Below are 18,721 nucleotides of genomic sequence, written 5' to 3'. Positions count from 1 at the left end.
TGTGAGTGCATGTGTGCCTGGCTGTGTGGATCTCTGAGTTGGTGTGGGAGTGGCTGTGTGGGTGTGTGAGTGGTTTGAGTTGTTTTGTGGGTCTGTGAGTGTGTGTGTGTGTGGCTGCATGAGTGTGTGAGTGGCTGTCTGAATGGTTGTGTGGGTGTGTAAGTGGGTGTGTGAGTGGGTGGCTGTAAGCTGTGTGGGTCTGTGAGTGGGTGTGTGAGTGGTTTTGATGGTCTGTGAGTGGGTGTGTGAATGGCTGTATGGATGTGTGAGTGGTTATTTCATCGGGCATGTGGGTGCGTGGGTGAAAGCTGTGTGGGTCTGTTAGTGGGTGTGTGAATGGTTTTGTGAGTCTGTGAGTGGGTGTGTGAGTGACTGCATGGGTGTGTGAGTGGTCACATGGGTGTGCAAGTGAGTTTGTGAATGTGTGTGAGAAGGTGTGTGGATCTGTGAGTGAATGTATGCTTTTTTTAATTGGGGTTCTGGATCCCCAGATCCACCTGAATCCATGAGGATCTGTGGAGGGTCCACGGCTCCTAATGTGGTAAAAAAGGGGTTTGGGATAATTTCTTATCCATGATTGGGCCCTTACAGACCCCTTTGTTAATCCCATAGGAGCATGGTACCTCAACCTTGACCACTTCTATCACTTTTTAGTTTGATTTTCTCCGCTGGGAACACAGTCCTGAGGAACAAACTGGCAGTCACAACTTTCCTCTCAGGTTGCGGCCAGCCAATCACGGCATTCCTGTAGGCATGTGGACTCGCGAATCCGAGGAGGATATGAGGAGGATCTACGTCCTTATATATATATATATATATATATATATATTACCTACTGGCGGTCGCCAGTAGGTAGTTATAGTTAGGACCCTGTTTCCATAGGAAATCCGCAACATTCTATTTGGAATAACTTTGGCGCTGGTCGACGAATCCTCGCGAAATTTTCAAAATAGGTGGGGCGCTCCGCTCCGCTCCTACCCTGAAAGTCTCGGGGGGATTCGTCAAGCAGGGGCCGAGAAAAAAGGGGGGTCCCAAAACGCGTTTTCCCCATGCATTTTTCCATAGGACCTTTAGACACAGCTACAGCCCGAACGGCTGAACAGAATTACTTGAAATTTGGCAGAGAGGTAGCCATAAGGTCAAGGAAGTGCCTTTTGCAGGTCTGGTGTAAATCTGTTCAGTATTTCCTGAGAAAATAGCATTTAAAAGCATATATATATGTGGGCGGAGCCTAACCACACATCTCATCCTGAGATCTGATTGGCTGTCAGCACTTCATCCAAGAAGTGTTGGCAGCCATCTTGGGACCAATATACATGATAGCACCTCATTAAAAAGCATTGCAGTTAATAGAAGGTTTTAAGACTTTAGTTACATTATAAATCATTTGTTGATGGTACCATACTCATTTTAGGAATTGTGGTATGTTCTAAGGTGATTTCACCATGTGAAAAAGCCTTCTGCTGGGATATCATGATTGAGAGAAAAATATTTTCTCATGCTTTTACCACAGAGGTTTGGAAGGTGATCTATAGGCTAAACTGAGAGCTTATTTTCTGTAAATTCACATTATCTTTCTCAGTCATGTGAGAATGAAGTCTGACATTCTCAGTAAAACATGTACATCCAACAAGGGCAGAGACTGTCAGTTGATTCCTTTGTGTTCTACTGCAGCTTCCCAGAGTGTTCCAAAGAACTACTAGAGCGCTAACAGTCCTACTTATGATAAACGTATGGCACACCTGAAGCCATCTTGCTTGGATTAAAGTGGTAACTCTTAAAACATTTAATTTAAAAAGGAACAAAATGAGGGGGTTCATTTTTCCATAAAAAGTATGATTAGTGCTGCAGAAAGAAAAATTAGGGCACATTTTGAGTGACTTCTCAAATCCTCTTCTATTTCATTAAAAAATTCTGACATGCAGACTGAAACATGCACTTTCAATACCAGCAGCAGTTTTCCCTGGTGAGCAGTAGCTTTACTACAGTGATCTAATGAGCAAAAAGAGTGCTAACATTCTGAATTTATGGCAAATGTGTGACACATCTGAATGCCTTCTTGATGGAATCAAAGTAAAAAACTGAAAGTATTTCCTACTGAGGAGACTGCAGTAAATGAGGAAATTAGGAAACTTCATAACAAATAAGTCTCCCAAGATGGCCACCAGAGACAAAAGAGCCCAAATGTAGCCCAAATATCACCCAGATGTAGCCCAAGTATAGCCCAATGACAGAATGTCCCAGAATGTTCTTAAAAACAACTAGAGCGCTTACTGTCTTCATTATGACAAAAGTATGGCACACCTGAAGCCATCTTGATTGGTATAAACTGGTAACACTTAAAACATTTAATTTAAAAAGGAACACAATGAGGAGGTTCATTTTGCCATAGAAATTATGATTAATGCTGAAGAAAGAAAATGAGGGCACATTTTGGGTGACTTCTCAAATCCTCTTCTATTTCATTAAAAAATTCTGACATGCAGACTGAAACATGCACTTTTAATACCAGGAGCAGACTTCCATGGTGCAGTAGTTTTACTACAGTGATCTAATGAGCAACTAGAGTGCTAACATTCAGAATTTATGGCAAATGTGTGACATATCTGAATACCTTCATGATGGAATCAAAGTAAAAAACTGAAAGCATTTCCTACTGAGGAGACTGCAGTACATGAGGAAATTAGGAAACTTCATAACAAATAAATCTCCCAAGATGGCCACCGGAGACAAAAGAGCCCAAATGTAGCCCAAAATCAACCAGATGTAGCCCAAATATAGCCCAATGACAGAAGTGTGCAAAACACTTATTATTTTGTGTTTTTGCAGTGTTATATAGTGCAGACTTGTCAGGTATTGGAGTGCTTTACATGAGCATTGGTTACATCACACAAGAACAAATTCATTTTGGTTGTAGACATGGGGAGACTAAGTGATTTGACCAGAATCACAGAATGTCGAGCTGAAGCAGAAACTTCAACCTGGTTCCCCAGTTGCAAAGTCTGCAGTTCTGGAAGTAGCACCACATCCTCTCCCCTAAGTGCAACATTTAATCAAGTGGTCAACTGGATAAAAAAACATAAAGATAACAAATAATTTAAAAGTGCTTTGTCGCTATTTGAAAACTCAGAAAATATGTCCTTATTTTAGTCTTTTAGAGCACTAACCATAATTTTGATGCCAATAAGACCCTCTCATATATGTAATTTCTAAAGGAAATGCTCTAGGTATTACAGTTTTGATTACATCAAGATGATGTCAGGCGTTCCACACTTTTGTAATAAATATAGAATGTTAGCAAACTAGTTGTTCATTAGGATACTGTTGAGAGGCAGAGGCCAGGGGCACGGACTCTGAAAATTGAAGGCAGGTAGGAGGGTGCAAAGGCAACAATTTAACCACACTGAGCAGGCAGGAAGGGCCGTGGAAGCACAACAGACTATGGAGGGCAGTGGAAAGGGGGGCAGGGGCAACAAACCAACAATACAGGACTTGCAAGAGAGGCTGTTGGAGGGAAGATCTATTACGGGTCAAGGAAGCTAGGGGCGGTCCCCAGATCCCCGGGAGCCACCACAGAACTGAGCAGGAGAGTGAGTCAGGGACAAAAGGGGCACCTTAATTTGAGCCGGGGTGCCTAGGAACGCTTGCTCCAAAAATGAAGAAAACAGACATATGAGACATGGAATTGGAGGCAGAATACAATGGCAGTTTAATGAGAAGATGCAACTTCAAAGAAACCGCAGAATAGAGACATAAAGTACAAAATACAGAATCCAGATAATCATACAGCTGTCATAATATTCTCTGTATCTCAATTAATGTACTGACAGAGAGAGAGAGAAAACACATCTATAAATGCATCATGAGAAACAAGTTACACCAAGGAAAATGTTACCTAGGAACACTCACGTTTACTCTTAGAGCAAGCATTCCTGCAATTACAATACAAAATCTTTTAAATGCAAAAGTAAAGAGAACAATGGTTAAACATAACATGACATTTCATATAGGTAAAATAGAATAAGAAAAATAGCAAAGCAGAGCAAGACATTTTAAGCAAAGGAAGACAAGAGCTCCCAGCTCTTGGGGAAAACCTGCACTGCCTGTTAACCTACATACAGACGGCGAGGTAGTCCGTCGATATCTGTGGGTGCTCCCTTTTTATATCATTTTGTGGGCTCCTTTGCACGCTACATCTACCTACGTATGCTACCCAAAAGCTTCGTCTGCAGATTTTACCAGACATTTCGTCATTTACCCACTTAATGCTGACAATGGACTGGGTGAAAAGGTCAGTCTCTCAGGCCAATCGCTTATCGTAAGTTCCATAGAGCAAGCAGAAAATAATGGGTATTGTACGGGAATTCAATATATTCATGTATAAAATCTCCTCAGTTCTCCTAACTTGACGCTCTGCGGTTGCCACTTCCTTAAAAGCGGGAAACCTGCCCAGGAAGCAAGTACCAGTCCAGGATGCAGCCTACTGTATGTCGACAGCTTCAGGGGGATGTTGAACTTTGATACCGAGCACGGAGCACTCGGGTAGGGTGGGGGCTACTAGTTTGGATCAGAAGGCCTCGCAGACCTGCCTTCAGACTGCTATACACTAAAATTGCAGAGCTATGGTCAATTTAACAAAGAGGCCTACATATTGAACAGAAGGGCCTACACAGGGGTTTTATGCTGGCTGAGTGGTAAGGATGTCTCAGGATAATTATATAGCAACACAGGACCCGCTGGTCAATTTAATACGGCCTACAAATGCAGCCGGCAGGGCAAGGACAAGGGTCTCATACTTCAGGTGTGGACAGAACGGGCCAGGGGCCCCCTGTGATACAAAATCTACCCTCCTTCAAGGCTGTGGCAATGTAATAGACCATTGTGGGCAGAAGGAAGAGGCAATGGTAGTACAACCATACATGCCAACAGACCCGATTCAGCCAGGAAACGTCCAATGTTTTTAAGCTCAAATGGGCTTTATTTGATCTGTCTCCTGTCTACAATATCCTCTTTTTCAATGTAACCCAAAGGGGAAAATCAATACCCCAGTTTTTTTTCAAAATCTCCCTCTTACCAAGTTCAAAATGTTCGCAAGTATGGTACATTGGATCATGGAAGGAAATGGGATAGGGACATGGACTTGGATAACAGAGGACAGGAGGGACATGGAGAGGTGCACCAAACTGACCCTGCAGGGCAGGCATCAGGGTTTGCAGCAGCACAATACACCACACAGGGCATGCAGGACGGGAGTGCAGCACAACAATCCATAGAAAGCAAGAGGGAGGGGACAGGACCATGCACATGGACAACAGAGAACAGAGGGGCAAGAGGCAATGGTAGCTAGCTGACCATAATGGACAGACAGGAGAGAAAGCTGCAGCATAACAGACCATAAAGGGCAGGAGGGGCGGATCAGGGGCATTACAATGGAACAGACAGGCCAGGAGGGAGGGAGTAGGGCTGGGGGCAAGGGGGCAGGGCAGGAGCAGCAAGATAGCCATGGAGGTCAGGCAGGATGGGCACTAGAAGCAAGACACACCATGAAGAGCAACAGTGAGACTGTGATGGCATACACACAGACCATGGAGGGAAGGTGGGAGGGGGTCAGGGGCAGCTAACTGACCACACAGGGAAGGTGGGAGGGGCCATGGCAGCACAGAAGACCATGCATGGCAAGTGGGAGGGTTAGTGGCAGCACAATGGCTATGATGGGCAAGAAGGAGGGTGGAGGGGCATGCACAAAGGACAATGGAGGATAGAAGGGAGGGTCAGGACCTGTGCACAGACAAGAAAGTTCAGGGGAAGGGACCTCACAACAGACCACACGGGGCAGGCAGGAGGAGCAGTTGCAGCACAACAGACCAGGGAGGGCAGAAGGGTGTGGCAGTACAATGGACCATGTAGGACAGGAGGAAGAGGATAGGGGCATGGCATGTGGACAGGCAGGGTGGAGGTGGCAGGGACAGGTTACAGTCATCTGACAATGCTAGGCAGGTGGGAGGGGAGTGGCAGCTCAACAGAACACTCAGAGTAGATAGGAGTGGCAGGTCCATGGGACATGGTGGGCAAAAAGGATGGAGCAGGGGCATGCACAAAGACATCGGAGGGCAGGGGGAAGGAGAATAGGGGCAGCAAGCTAAGCACAGAGTTTAAGCAGGAGGTCAATGATGGGGCATAGAATTGGGCAATGGTGGGCAGGAGGAGTGGTCATACTAAATTGAGGGCAGTGGCAGCACATCAGACCATGCATGGCAGGAGGGAGGAGGCTAGTCCATGGATTCACACAACAGAGGATAGGGAGGAAGGGGATGGGGCAGCAAGCTAACTGTTCAGAGAAGGCGGGTATTAGGAACTTTATTGTTTTTAAAACATTGTGTCTGTGCGAACTACTTAAAATATGAACAAGTATGCAGCATAATCTCACTTTTATTCAGGAAGAAGAGGACGTTTGTGACTGTGACTCCGGGCTCACTTGGCAGAAACACCCCCTGACCCTCCACCCCCTATCGCAAAATGTAATGCCCGTGAAAAGGGTAGGTGAACACAGTGTTATATAGAACATAGTCCTGAGAGCACGATTGAAAATAAAAACTAGATATAGTGTATGGTATAAACTATGCACCAAAAAGTGTGATATAAGATGAACCGGGCGTGAAATATAATATGCAATACATTGTGCGCAATGACAGATTCATTGGAGAGCGCGAGATAGCACAGGCACTAGCGCGTGCTATGCGATATGCGCCTTGGAGTGTAATATGCACAGGGCAGTGTTGTGTAACCTAACTAGTCTCTAAAGTTGTAATATAAAATATGTGCTGGGGAGTGTAACGTTGCATATGCACTGTGACAAAGATATGGATCCCAGATTATAATATGTATGGCATAGCACTGTGCGTTATAACATAGGCATCGAGAAAGGCTCGTTAGATGGGGCAATATAACCCGTGCGAAGACAAGTGTGTCATGACATATTCACGGGGTGGTGTTACAGTGCACATGGGCTAGAGAGTGTCATAGCATATGCACTAGCTAGTGGAATACAACACAGAGGTGTGTGGCACTCGGCAGGCAATGGTGGGTGTAACACAGCATTGGGCTCTGTCAGGAGCACGCTGTGACTCTCAAGTGATGTTCGTCCCCTTTCCAGAGAGTAAAATAAAAAGTATTACACATCCGGCAGTGGATGTGTGTTTTATTAACCGTGAGGGGGGTTTCTTGCATAGTTTTGGTCGAATTTTTGTCGAATCCCCTTTGAATGGCTTGGTGTGCATGTGTATTAAATGTGCCCGTCAATAGCTACCCATGTTTGTATAAATAAACGACAAGGGTGTCTACCAGGATTAGGCACGGTAGGGCATCAGACATGTCAGAGCTTCACTAGTGGTGTAAATACATTCCACGTGGATTCATTGCATGCATAGTCGCCTTTTAATGAATATCACGCAAATCGTCATGGTGATAGGTACGTACGGTTTGTCCAGCATGTCCTAGGTGTGTCTATAAATATATATTTTTTAAAAATAATAAAAAACAGTGGCCGGCCCTGGGGATTGGGGTAAAAAAAATATAATTAGGAGACTGGCCCTGGGGGATGGGGTCATCAGGGCCAATAAATTAGAATAAGAAGGGGAACCAAACAGCCCCCCTTCTTAAAAAACTAAAATAAATAAAAGACTGGCATCGTGCCGGAGGCCATGCCCCCTCCGTGCAGCACTCTGCAAACGCGCCCCCAACAGGCATCTCCAGTATGCGCCAGGGAGCTGCGCTGCAGCCAGGTGTTCTGAGGCCAAGCCCCTTTTTACACCTCTCTGCAACGCAGCTCTGTGGCGCTTACTGGAGGTACCTAGTGGTCTAGTTTGACCCTAGGGACCCTTAGGATTCAGGGGGACTTAATCTCTCAACTTAGAACAGCCACAGGGCGCGTTTACACAGTGGTGAAGGGAGGGGACGGGGCCTGAGGTGACGTGTGCAAACACGCACTATGGCATGTTTTAAATTGGGGATATAATTTCCCTTCAATACTGAGGGCCCCTGGGGGCTAACTAGCCCACCAATTGCTTCCAGTAAGCGCCACTGAGCTGCATTGCAGAGAGGTGGTCCAGGCCGTGCCACTTTTTACACCTCTCTGCAACGCAGCTCTGTGGCACTTACTGGAGGTACCTAGTGGGCTAGTTGGACCCTAGGGACCCTCAGGATTCAAATGAACTTAATCTCCCAACTAAAAATGGACACAGGGCGTGTTTACACAGTGGTGAAGGGAGGGGACGGGGCCTGAGTTAACGTGTGCAAAAACGCCCTGTGGCCTGTTTTAAGAGGTAGTTTTAATCCCCATGCCCTATTATACACTAGGGGCTTACAGAGGAGGTCATGCTAATCACAGGGGGACCCCAACGCATAATGTTCCCTAGTGTATGTAGGTGTTTTCACTGTATTCTAAGTGTCTTTTAACATAGCACTGGCTCTAGGACTGGTTAGTCAGACTCAGTTACCACCAGTATCCGTCTGAAAAAGTTGAGGGTACAGGATGATTTTGCAACAAGGCTTCTTTCTGCTCTTCTTTTTGTTCTTTCTGCACGTTATCCTTCTTCCTGCACTTATCTTCGTATTTGAGGACTTCTGTTGCTTCTTTCTGCACTTCTTTTGTTTCTTTCTGTGCATTTTTTCTTCTTTCTTCACATGTCCTATCTCTGTAGGCATAGTTAGAAATTAGCATTTAAAAAACCTTTGAAATTCACAGAAAAAACCATAGGTTTCAGGCACGTTATAGTTAGGAATTAGCATTTAAAAAACCTCAGAAATTCACTGAAAAAACCATAGGTTTCAGGGGTGTTATAGTTAGCTGGACTTTTCACTTGTACAAAACCATTGAAATTCCCCCGTTATAGTTAGTTCAGCTAACTATAACTCGCGCGCCCGCAATGCACTGCTGATGACGTCACATATTACATCACTCATGACATGGTCAGTGACATCACTCATGACATCACTGATGACATCTCAAATGACATCACTGATGACATCATCCTTGTGATAGAGTGGCAGACCTCCTCTCACCCTAATATAACCTTTGATACACACATTCAAAAATAGAGACTAAAATTTTCAAAACAATGGACATACCAATACCAGTTACAACAACCTCTTCAGTAATTCTAAGATCCACATACACATCCACTCATTCACCAACAGTCCTATACAGTCACTCATACATATACTCACTCATCATATGTACTCATACACCTATACATCCTGTTACACAATGCCACTCATCCATAGAGTTACTCACACACATAGTCACTCATGCTAATAAAGAATCAAACATACATTTACTTGCATATACAGTTATACACACACCACCATACTTACTTCTACGGAAACTTACACATACTTAGTCTTTTAAACAATCACTTATAGAAACACATACTTATTCATGCAGGAACTCTTTCAATCTCTCACTCTCACATATACTCACATATATACACCAATAGTCACATATACTAGTTTAAAACATATGTAGTTACTCATAAAGACACTATTGAGACAGTCATTCACTCACTAACACACCCATACACACACTCATCCACCCATACAGTCCTGCACACATGCTGTGTTCAACACATACAAACAGTGAGTCACTCATTCATGCACCTATGCACTACGTAATACCCCCCACCGAACCATGCAGACACTCAGACTGATACTCAAAAAACCAACTAATAACCTATATAGACACCCATGTAGCTACTCACCAACCCATGCAGCCACTTATACACAAAGTGAGAGACTGATACAGATATTTACATATTTAAACATTACTCACTAAGCCATGTATTCACTATGATACACTTAATCAGTCAGTTACACAATCAATTTTTCAAAAACAAATCATCCATTTAGACACTTATATACCCATTTATTCTTCCATCGACCTTGAGATATACATATATAAAACATATTTAATTTTCAGAAAAACACACATTCACTGGATGATGTCATCAGTGATGTCATCAGTGATGTCATTTGAGATGTCATCAGTGATGTCATGAGTGATGTCACTGACCATGTCATGAGTGATGTAATATGTGACGTCATCAGCAGTGCATTGCGGGCGCGCGAGTTATAGTTAGCTGAACTAACTATAACGGGGGAATTTCAATGGTTTTGTACAAGTGAAAAGTCCAGCTAACTATAACACCCCTGAAACCTATGGTTTTTTCAGTGAATATATATATATATATATATATATATATATATATATATATATATATATATATATATATATATATATATATATATATACAAATATGTTTTTTCCTTACTATTTCAAAAACTACTCGACAGATGCACACCAATACACAAAAAGGTCGATTTCTGGAGCAGGAGCTACCTGTGGGCCAAATTTGCTGTAATTCCATTCAGCAGTTTGGGCTGTAGCTGTGTCTTAAAATCCCTATGGAAATTAACATGGGGAAGACAGGTTTGAGCCCCCCTCCTTTTTCTCATCCCCTGCTTGATGGATCATCCTGAAACTTTCAACACAGCAGCTGAATTGAGCATCGTACTAATTTTTTAAATTTCGTGAAGATTTGGTAAATGGCCCAAAATTATTGGCGAAACAAAAAATGCTTTTCCTATGAAAGCTAGGTTCTAACTATAACTACCTACTGGCGACAGCCAGTAGGTAGTATATATTTGGCACGTCCTCCCTGTAGAGTCAACCAGCAGCCTAGTAGCAAGGTACAGCATTTGTATAGACATTTTCTTGCTCCATTTCTCAATTGATTCCTGATTTGATAAGCGTCTCACAGAAAAAACAACAAACAGAATAATCATTACTAAAATTATTTGCTAACCTGTACTATGAACATAGTAGAAAACGTTTAGCACCACTCTTTAGAAGTACAAGAGCAGACAGCTTGTGCAGGTTATTTAGTGCGTTCTCACTGCAAAGCAGTAAGCAGTGGAAATACTTTGTTGGTGGTGTCATGAATTCATACAGGAGAGAAAAAAACATTTTGCTGGATCGGCCTTTAGGTTGCTGCCAGACCATGCACAGCTTTAAAAAGAAAGAACTCAAATAGGATGAAACATCTGTTGCCTCAATGACCCACATTCAACATGTCACGCCAAGCACAAAAACATTGAAGTCAAATGAACAATTGGCTTGACTTATAAGTGCTAGGAACCACAAAAAGAGAACACTCAAAAATCAATGTTCTCATTGTGTAATAGTTTCCCTGATTGTTATGATATTATTCATGGGTTAAAGTCTACTCTACCATCTTGGAACATGTCTGCGTTTGGTGGTGATAATTAGTCTCAAACAAAAAGAGGGAAAGGCGGGGCTTTTGCAATAAAAACCTAACTAAATGATATTGCAGGTCCAGCATACATGCCCAACAATCAATCTTTAACAAAAGGGTATGCAGTTCCTAATAATAACGTAGTGTGTGTTAGAATCACTGGGTCCCAGGGTGATGGTGTGAACACGGTCTAGTTAAGCGGAGTAAAAGGTACTCCTACTGGAAATGAAGACCCTCACACACCCAACAAGCGGGTGTCTTGCTTCATCACCGGGTCTTTGCTCCTTATCGGGCCGGCGGTGCAATGCCCGATCAGGCACCCCAAGGGGGCCTTCCTATCGGAGATCTTTATTTCCAAACGCCGGTGAGTGAGGTGTGTGGGGAAAACAGTTAGTTGATATAACTAGTGTAGGTGCAAGTGGAGTGAAAGGTAAGTGTACTAAAACAGGGTAGGTGATCCACTTCAAACTAATTTAATAAAGTATGGTCACCACCCTGATTAAAAACAATCTGCACATCTCTCACCATTAGGTGTATGAGTGATATGTGCTACAACAATAATAAAAAAGGTCAACATGTTTCTTGCCTGGATATTAATTAAATGGCAATTCTTCAGGACCAATGGATACGGCTACCTGCACCTTTTTGGTGGTGGCCACAACCTCTAAGAGGTGTCAATGGTAGCCACACGTACAGCACCCTAAAAACGTGTGGTGCCGTGTAAATCAAGAACACACAACCTGTGAAGAAAAACACACAATTATTGAAAAAAACATTGTTATTGTACATCAGTTCGAGGCATCTGATTCAATTAAAGTTACGTATTATGTCAAACCAGAAACCGTGGCATGCGTCGAATGTGAGCATGTATTAAAAGGACTTTGTCGAGGCAAACAGCAGAATCTTATAGGAGGACTTAATCTATATTTCTTAGAAGGCATGGTACTCTTGGTTATATACAGAACTCACCCCATTAGGCTGTGGAGATAATGTGGTCAGGGTAGGAACACACTAATTGTTAGTGTCCTAAAGAGGAGGAAGAAAAGTAAAAAACAACAAGTGCGTCAGGAGAATCCGTGTCAATTGCACTCAAAATAAGATGGACAACCCATATGGTAATTATTCTCATGGGGAACAACAGCGTATAAAGTTGTTTGATGCAGATAAAGATACATGTAAAACAAACTCCCCGGAGCACTCTGGTAGATGCTTACTACAGTTATGACATATACTTTGAAAATGTTGAAACAGTGCCCGCTCAGTGCTGATAGCGCGGGTGATAATTAGTGGCAAAGCTAGCTTAGTTGTCCTCTAGTGGCATTTTTTGTTTCAAACTACCGTTCTTATTGCCCTCACTACTCTCATTTACTTCTACTTCTTACTTGAACATGTTTCAACACTGTTCGAGATATCTTGGTGAGCACCAGACATCACTGTTTGTAGCAGTGGTGTTATGGGTTGGTGGTTGTGGGTTTGATGAAGTGTGACGACAATGTATTTGGTGCCAGTGGTGGCTGCTGTTGATGATTGTTTGTGCCCTTAAATATAACTTCTCTTTTTGCTCTGTACCCTCCTTCATCTTTTGTTTGCACACTAGTTACACAACCCGCACCACCAAAATGTGATGCTTAACTCCAGTCACTGACAAAGATGCTCCTTCTGCCCAAACAGGAGCAAACTATCAAAGGAAAAAGACTCAGATGGGAGGACCTTGGTTTTAGTTCTAGCTGGACCCAAAATCCGGTACTACATCAATATCAAGAAAATCTGAAATGGAGAACTTGCTGATAACATCCTAAATGAGGAAAAAAAATCCACAAAAATAAAATGCTTTCCATGGAAGAAATATATTAGACCTGGGATGAAATCCCAGATGCAGGGTAAGAAGAAACAGGGCGCTGAAGAGTCAAGGACAAGTCCTCAAAGGGGCCACGCACAAAAATACTAAGAAAAGGTGTTATGTGTTATGGGAGTGTAGGGGAAGGGGATGTTAGGAGTGAAAAGAGTTTGGTGGATTCAAATCTGTAAAACAGAACAATGTCTTGTTGTGTACTGTGTTGACTTTTGAGCGTGTTGCCTTTAAATACCGATAAAGACATGGTGCAGCAATAAATAAATAAATACATAAAATAAAACCTGCAATACTGTACACTTACAGTACATAGCTAAATTACACACAAAAAATAGTTTTTTTGTATCCTGCCCATGTTAAATTTGTTAGCACTAAGTGCTTTTTTCTTCTGAATACTCTGCTGTGTATGTACAGTTCAGAATTCATCAAGTTTCACAATTGATTCCTTTATTCTCTTTTCATTTATAGAAACCAGATATTACGTAAAGACATTTTATCTTCACCTTGAATCAACCAAGCCTCACTAGACATGGAGGCCGCCTATGAAAACCCCTTTGGAAATGGATCGAACTTTCTTGACTATTTGAATCCGGATGACGTCATCCTATACCGGAGCCTGCCCTTTGTCATCATTCACCTTCTGCTGTCTTTGATTGGGCTTGTCGGCAACGCCTTGGTGATGTACATATTTCTGAGATATGACAAGACGAGATCCGTCACCAACATTTATATTTTCAACATAGCCATCAGTGACACTCTTCTGATGCTGAATTTATTTTTCCTTGCCGTTCAAGAAACTACGAATTACTGGCCCTTCGTCAGCTTCTGGTGTAAAGTCGTTCTGGCGGTGGAATTCATGAACCCGACAGCCTGCATCTCTTTTGTAACAGTAATGAGCATCGACCGTTCTGTGGTACTGTACCGTCCCCTCCTCGCCAGTAGGTGGCGCAAACCAAAGGTGGCCTGTCTTCTCAGCATAGCAGTCTGGGTCATCTCTATTTTGTCCACACTTCCGGTGACATTCTTCCAGCCGATACCAGAGTATAACCCTATTTGTGCTTTTAACTGGTTTCACCTTTTTAAATTTACTTTTTTCCATGTTTACCTAGGGTTTTTACAGCCCGTGACCTTGATTGCTATGTGTCTATGCCTGACTGCAGTCAAAGCACCGCCGGCTGCCCCTCCAGTCATTGTCAAAAAGCACAAGGGATCTGATAGGACGAGAATGGTTGTGGTGCTCTTTGTGGTGTATATGATCTTATGGCTTCCAAAGTACATTTTCATGCTGCTCAGCTTACAGCCCGTCACCCCATCCGGGTACTCCGCCAGGGTCCACGTTCTGTCAGATGTGGGTTCATTTGTTAATGTTCTGACCAGTGTTAAGAGCTGCGTCTACCCATTCATTTATTGGCATCTGTCAAGTGATTTCAGACAATATTTTCAGAGTGTGTTGTGCTGCAGCAAAAAAAGAGCAGTGGTTCAGTCACTGGAAGGGGGCCCTTCTCAGATGGAATAGATGCTACACCCCAAAAAAAGGAAAAAGTGTGCGGCTGGAGCAGAGATGCAGGGACGATCACTGTAGAAAACACACAATACTTCAACTCTAGCCATTCATTCATTTGGGCAAATAGTTTTCTCTCAATAGACAAAGGCAACAGTCAAAGTGATGGCAACACAGTTAATGGGTCACGAATAGACATCCTGTTGGGGAGAAATTGCAGCTGACAGGCAATCCTACAGTGGGTACCACAACACAGTACCACTGTTGGTAATTGTTTGTTAGAGTTGTTTATTTCACTGATTTCAACTTTACTCTTATGCAAACGATATTTGAGTAAATTAGCGTAGTGCCCTTAGGGTATTCTCACTTTTGCTTAGGGCATATGAGATAAAATAAAGGGACTGTGGCAAAAGGCAGGTGACAGGTTATTCAAAATGGACCTTTCATTCAAATGTCTCAGGTTTGGCAAACTTAAGGGCTATCATATTTTGGGGCTCAAGTAGGGTTTCACTGCCTTTGTGTTCTGCACACATGGAAAGAGCAAAAATGAGGAGAAATGAAAGATTTCTCCTCGTTTCACGAGAGTAAGACCAGGTTTTCCATGGTCTTAATTTTGGCGCTACCCCATATTTACACCCCCCTTGTAAATATGAGGCAGCGTCAAAATCAATGGGTGTTGCGGCGGAACGCCCACAGCAACACCCATTGCCCTCCTCTTTCACGCTAAGTGTAGTGTGAAAGGGGGCCTTATTTACAAGGCGGCGTTAAGTCACGTTAAGTGGCTTAACACTGCCTTGTAAAGAAGGCGAAGCCTGGATCGCCACCACAACGTCTTTAAAAGTGACGCTGTGGTGGCGATAGGGGCTTGTAAATATGCCCCTACATTTTTAAGCGTAATCATTCAGTTTCAAGTTATTTTCCCACTTTTTAAAATTATTTTACTCTCCAAGCCTTTTTAAGCAACAAAGAGTCTCAATTGTTAATTGATGCTTATAAATGTCCTTGGGATAGTCAGTTGGTAAGCACATTTGTATGGGTTGGGATATTAAAGACAATGACCTCAAATTTACTGAATTCTTCCTACATCATTTCTTGGTGCCAGATCTTCAGCAATCATATTGTGAATCTTCCAGGTTAACTGGTTGTGCACACTCCACTATGAACTGTAGACAGCGGAAACTGTATTAAGAAAGGCACATCCAGTGCTTTTAGATACCCAGGTGTGATCATGACCTCTGAGGATGGTGATTGGCCGACTATGTAGAATGCGCTTGGTTTCCCAGATTTCTTTGTTTATTTAGGTTAAAGGCATGCAAGGCGCTTAATTTCTTGGAATGTTTCTTACTTGACCTGCAGCCTTGTGCGGCAGAGGAAATTACTGTGGAAACAATGGGTCATATTTACAAGGAGTTATCACCACCAGAATGTCACTTATTCTGACGTTATGGCGGCGTTAACTCCTTCGCCTTATTTACAAGTGGCATTAAGCCACTTAGCATAGCTTAACACCCCCTTGGAAATAATGCCCCTATTCACATAGCACTTAAGTCAAAGGAGAGTGCCTTAGGTGATGCAGTGGGTAAGGTATGGGGCAGCGCCAAAATACTGCCAGGGAATACCTGGTCTTAAGCAAGCGATACGAGGAGAAATGTTTTATTTTTCCTTGTATTTTGCTCTTTCCTCATGTGCTGCATTCTGCTGCACACATAGACAGAGCAAATCACCTGCAAAGATTGTTTATGTGCAGGAAGATGTCTCTTACTGCACATAAACAATTGCCCCTGAAGCTCAGGCAACCAAGCAAAATGGTGGTAGGGTGCCTGCGCTGGCGCTCAGCAGCTTTTTAGTGCCAGCGCTAGGAGTAACGCAGGAGTGCACTGCATTCTTGTGAATATGGCACATCCCTGCGTTTTGAAACTGTCGGAGCACGGCGTTACCAATTTCGGCGTAACACCGCGCTCCGCCTGTTTCTTGTAAATATTCCCCAATGTTCCTTCCAGTTATTCCACAATAACACAATGGAGCTTCTAAATATGCAGGAATGGCGGCCGTTAAAGGTATTACCTGCTCAATCATTTCTGCCATATTTATTTGCAGGTTCTAAATCAGGAATCAACTCTATTCGAAATTAAAGATGTATAATTGGCGAGATTTTAATTTTAATCAGAGTATGGCCAGGTAGGTTTTCAGGCACTTGTAGAACAGGATATTTCACTGAATCCAAATGGCTCTGCCCTTAAAAAGGTGGTCCATGGTGCATCTCCGATTCGCATGTGCTGTTCTATTCCACATTCACAAATTTTCGCACTTGCGCGAATCTGGAGATGCCTGGGACATCTCTGAGACTCCCATGTGTGGGTGAATTTACAAAGATTTGCTGTCTTGAAAAGGCACTATATACCTCCAAATGTGTGCAAGTGCAAGCTTTTTGAATAATGCAGAGGATGATGGGTATAAATCTGAAATGCTCCAGTCATATCCCACTCTGCCCAGAGCAAATCAGCGTGGATTGAGGCCCATTGGCCCCTAAATCTCTGAGATTATTTAGGATCCGCTCTGGAGCAACTGCATGTATTGCTTTCTATATAATACAGTATTATATTTCAATGACAATCGATATAAACATAAAATAGCCCTTTCCTTATAACAATAATATGTCAGATAACAAAAAATGTGATTTACTAACCTAAATTGTACCACACATACTAGTTGCATACTGCATTGTAATCGTGATATTGTTTAAAATAAAATACTTAAAAATAAAAGTGAATTTGTTTTTTCATTGACGTTGTTTCATGCAGTGATTGACTCTGTTGATGCAATTTGCACTATCATTGTGCATCTGCATTAACACCTGAAACTATCAAGACTTTTTCCAGTTTTTCCTGCTGATGTATACAGCATTGGATTAAAATAATGAAGAATTACACTTCACGAATTTTGATAATTTTGTAACATTATCTAATTTAGGATTTACAGCAAAACATGAACAAATGGGAGCAGCGTGTGTGGTCTTAAACCAAGCATGCACAACAAGTGAATGTTTTGATTCTTTATTTAATACTCCATGCATTTGTATCATAGCTCTTACGCTTGTGGTCGGCTAAGGTGCTTTCACTTTCCACTGGGCTCAGCTGATGGGGAGGAGGAGGGGGCACATTATTGAATACATTTGTTGGTAAATCAGTGAATTCATGCAGATCATATCTGGCAAAGCTGCCCCATGCATTATTTGAGAGGCACTTAAACAGACACTTAAACAAGCATTTGCAATGCAACGGTCTCACGTTTGGGATATTATAAGTATTTAGCTATGCACCATATTATCCATGGGACCACCTGCACTCACTTTTTAGTTAAAGCCCATTGCTATCAATCCTCCCGTTTTGTGAAGCAAAACTAGTTTAGACGTGACTGGGTGAATTCAAGCTACATTTCTCTAATGCAATATGGTCAATATTTTCACACTCCTTATAGCCTTTATTTTTGTGATTTAAAAAAAAAAGTCTATTGAACCATTCAGAAAGCGTTTGTTGTCAAGGGAGAGTTACTGTTCACGCCTACGTGTTATATACAACACGAGCACAAATGGTCCTAAATATTTACATTAAGTAACACTTTTAGCGCCTTAGGTTAGGTGGGCGCTATTACTGCATGCAGTAAGAGTGCATTGTTAATTTGCCTCCCGGACCGTTGTTCAGACTTTTAACACCGCATCAGGTCTTTGTGGCACTGCGCTTCTTCGCCTCTTTTACACAACTATTTTCATCAGGAAATGTATGGGGCAGGTGGGTTAATGTCCGCCTTACGTTCAGACGCCTCCTATTCAAAGTTGGGTCACAGCTTGGTTGCTGTACTCGTGTGCGTTACTGGATTAATACAACAAGGAGCTGAGACTGCCAGGGTGTATGTGTGTATGTGTGTGGGGGTGGAGGGAATAAACCTGCAGGAATTTGGCCAAGGGCGAACATCACAAAGACAAACTAAGTGCTTGCATCACCAGTACATTACTGGTTTGTTTTTGGAGTTTGTGCAGAGCCTGGAAAGAAGCTCATCTTA

At 42.7% G+C, this 18,721-nt stretch overlaps 1 protein-coding gene across 1 annotated transcript in view; it reads left to right on the top strand.

Moving 5' to 3' along the window:
• LOC146796659 (somatostatin receptor type 5-like) overlaps positions 1-17,448 on the top strand; it is a 39,350-nt gene extending 21,902 nt beyond the window's left edge. Inside the window, exon 2 of the mRNA XM_085629338.1 lies at positions 13,630-17,448. Coding sequence (XP_085485464.1) covers positions 13,691-14,677 — 987 coding nt within the window. The 5' untranslated portion in view covers positions 13,630-13,690 and the 3' untranslated portion in view covers positions 14,678-17,448. The remainder of the gene's footprint in view (positions 1-13,629) is intronic.
• The last annotated feature ends 1,273 nt before the right edge of the window (positions 17,449-18,721 follow it).

Source organism: Triturus cristatus, chromosome 10, assembly GCF_964204655.1.
Source record: "Triturus cristatus chromosome 10, aTriCri1.1, whole genome shotgun sequence".
Taxonomy (NCBI): Eukaryota; Metazoa; Chordata; class Amphibia; order Caudata; family Salamandridae; genus Triturus; species Triturus cristatus.
Note: the sequence above shows the minus strand (reverse complement) of the source record. Positions and strands in the feature narration are given on the sequence as shown.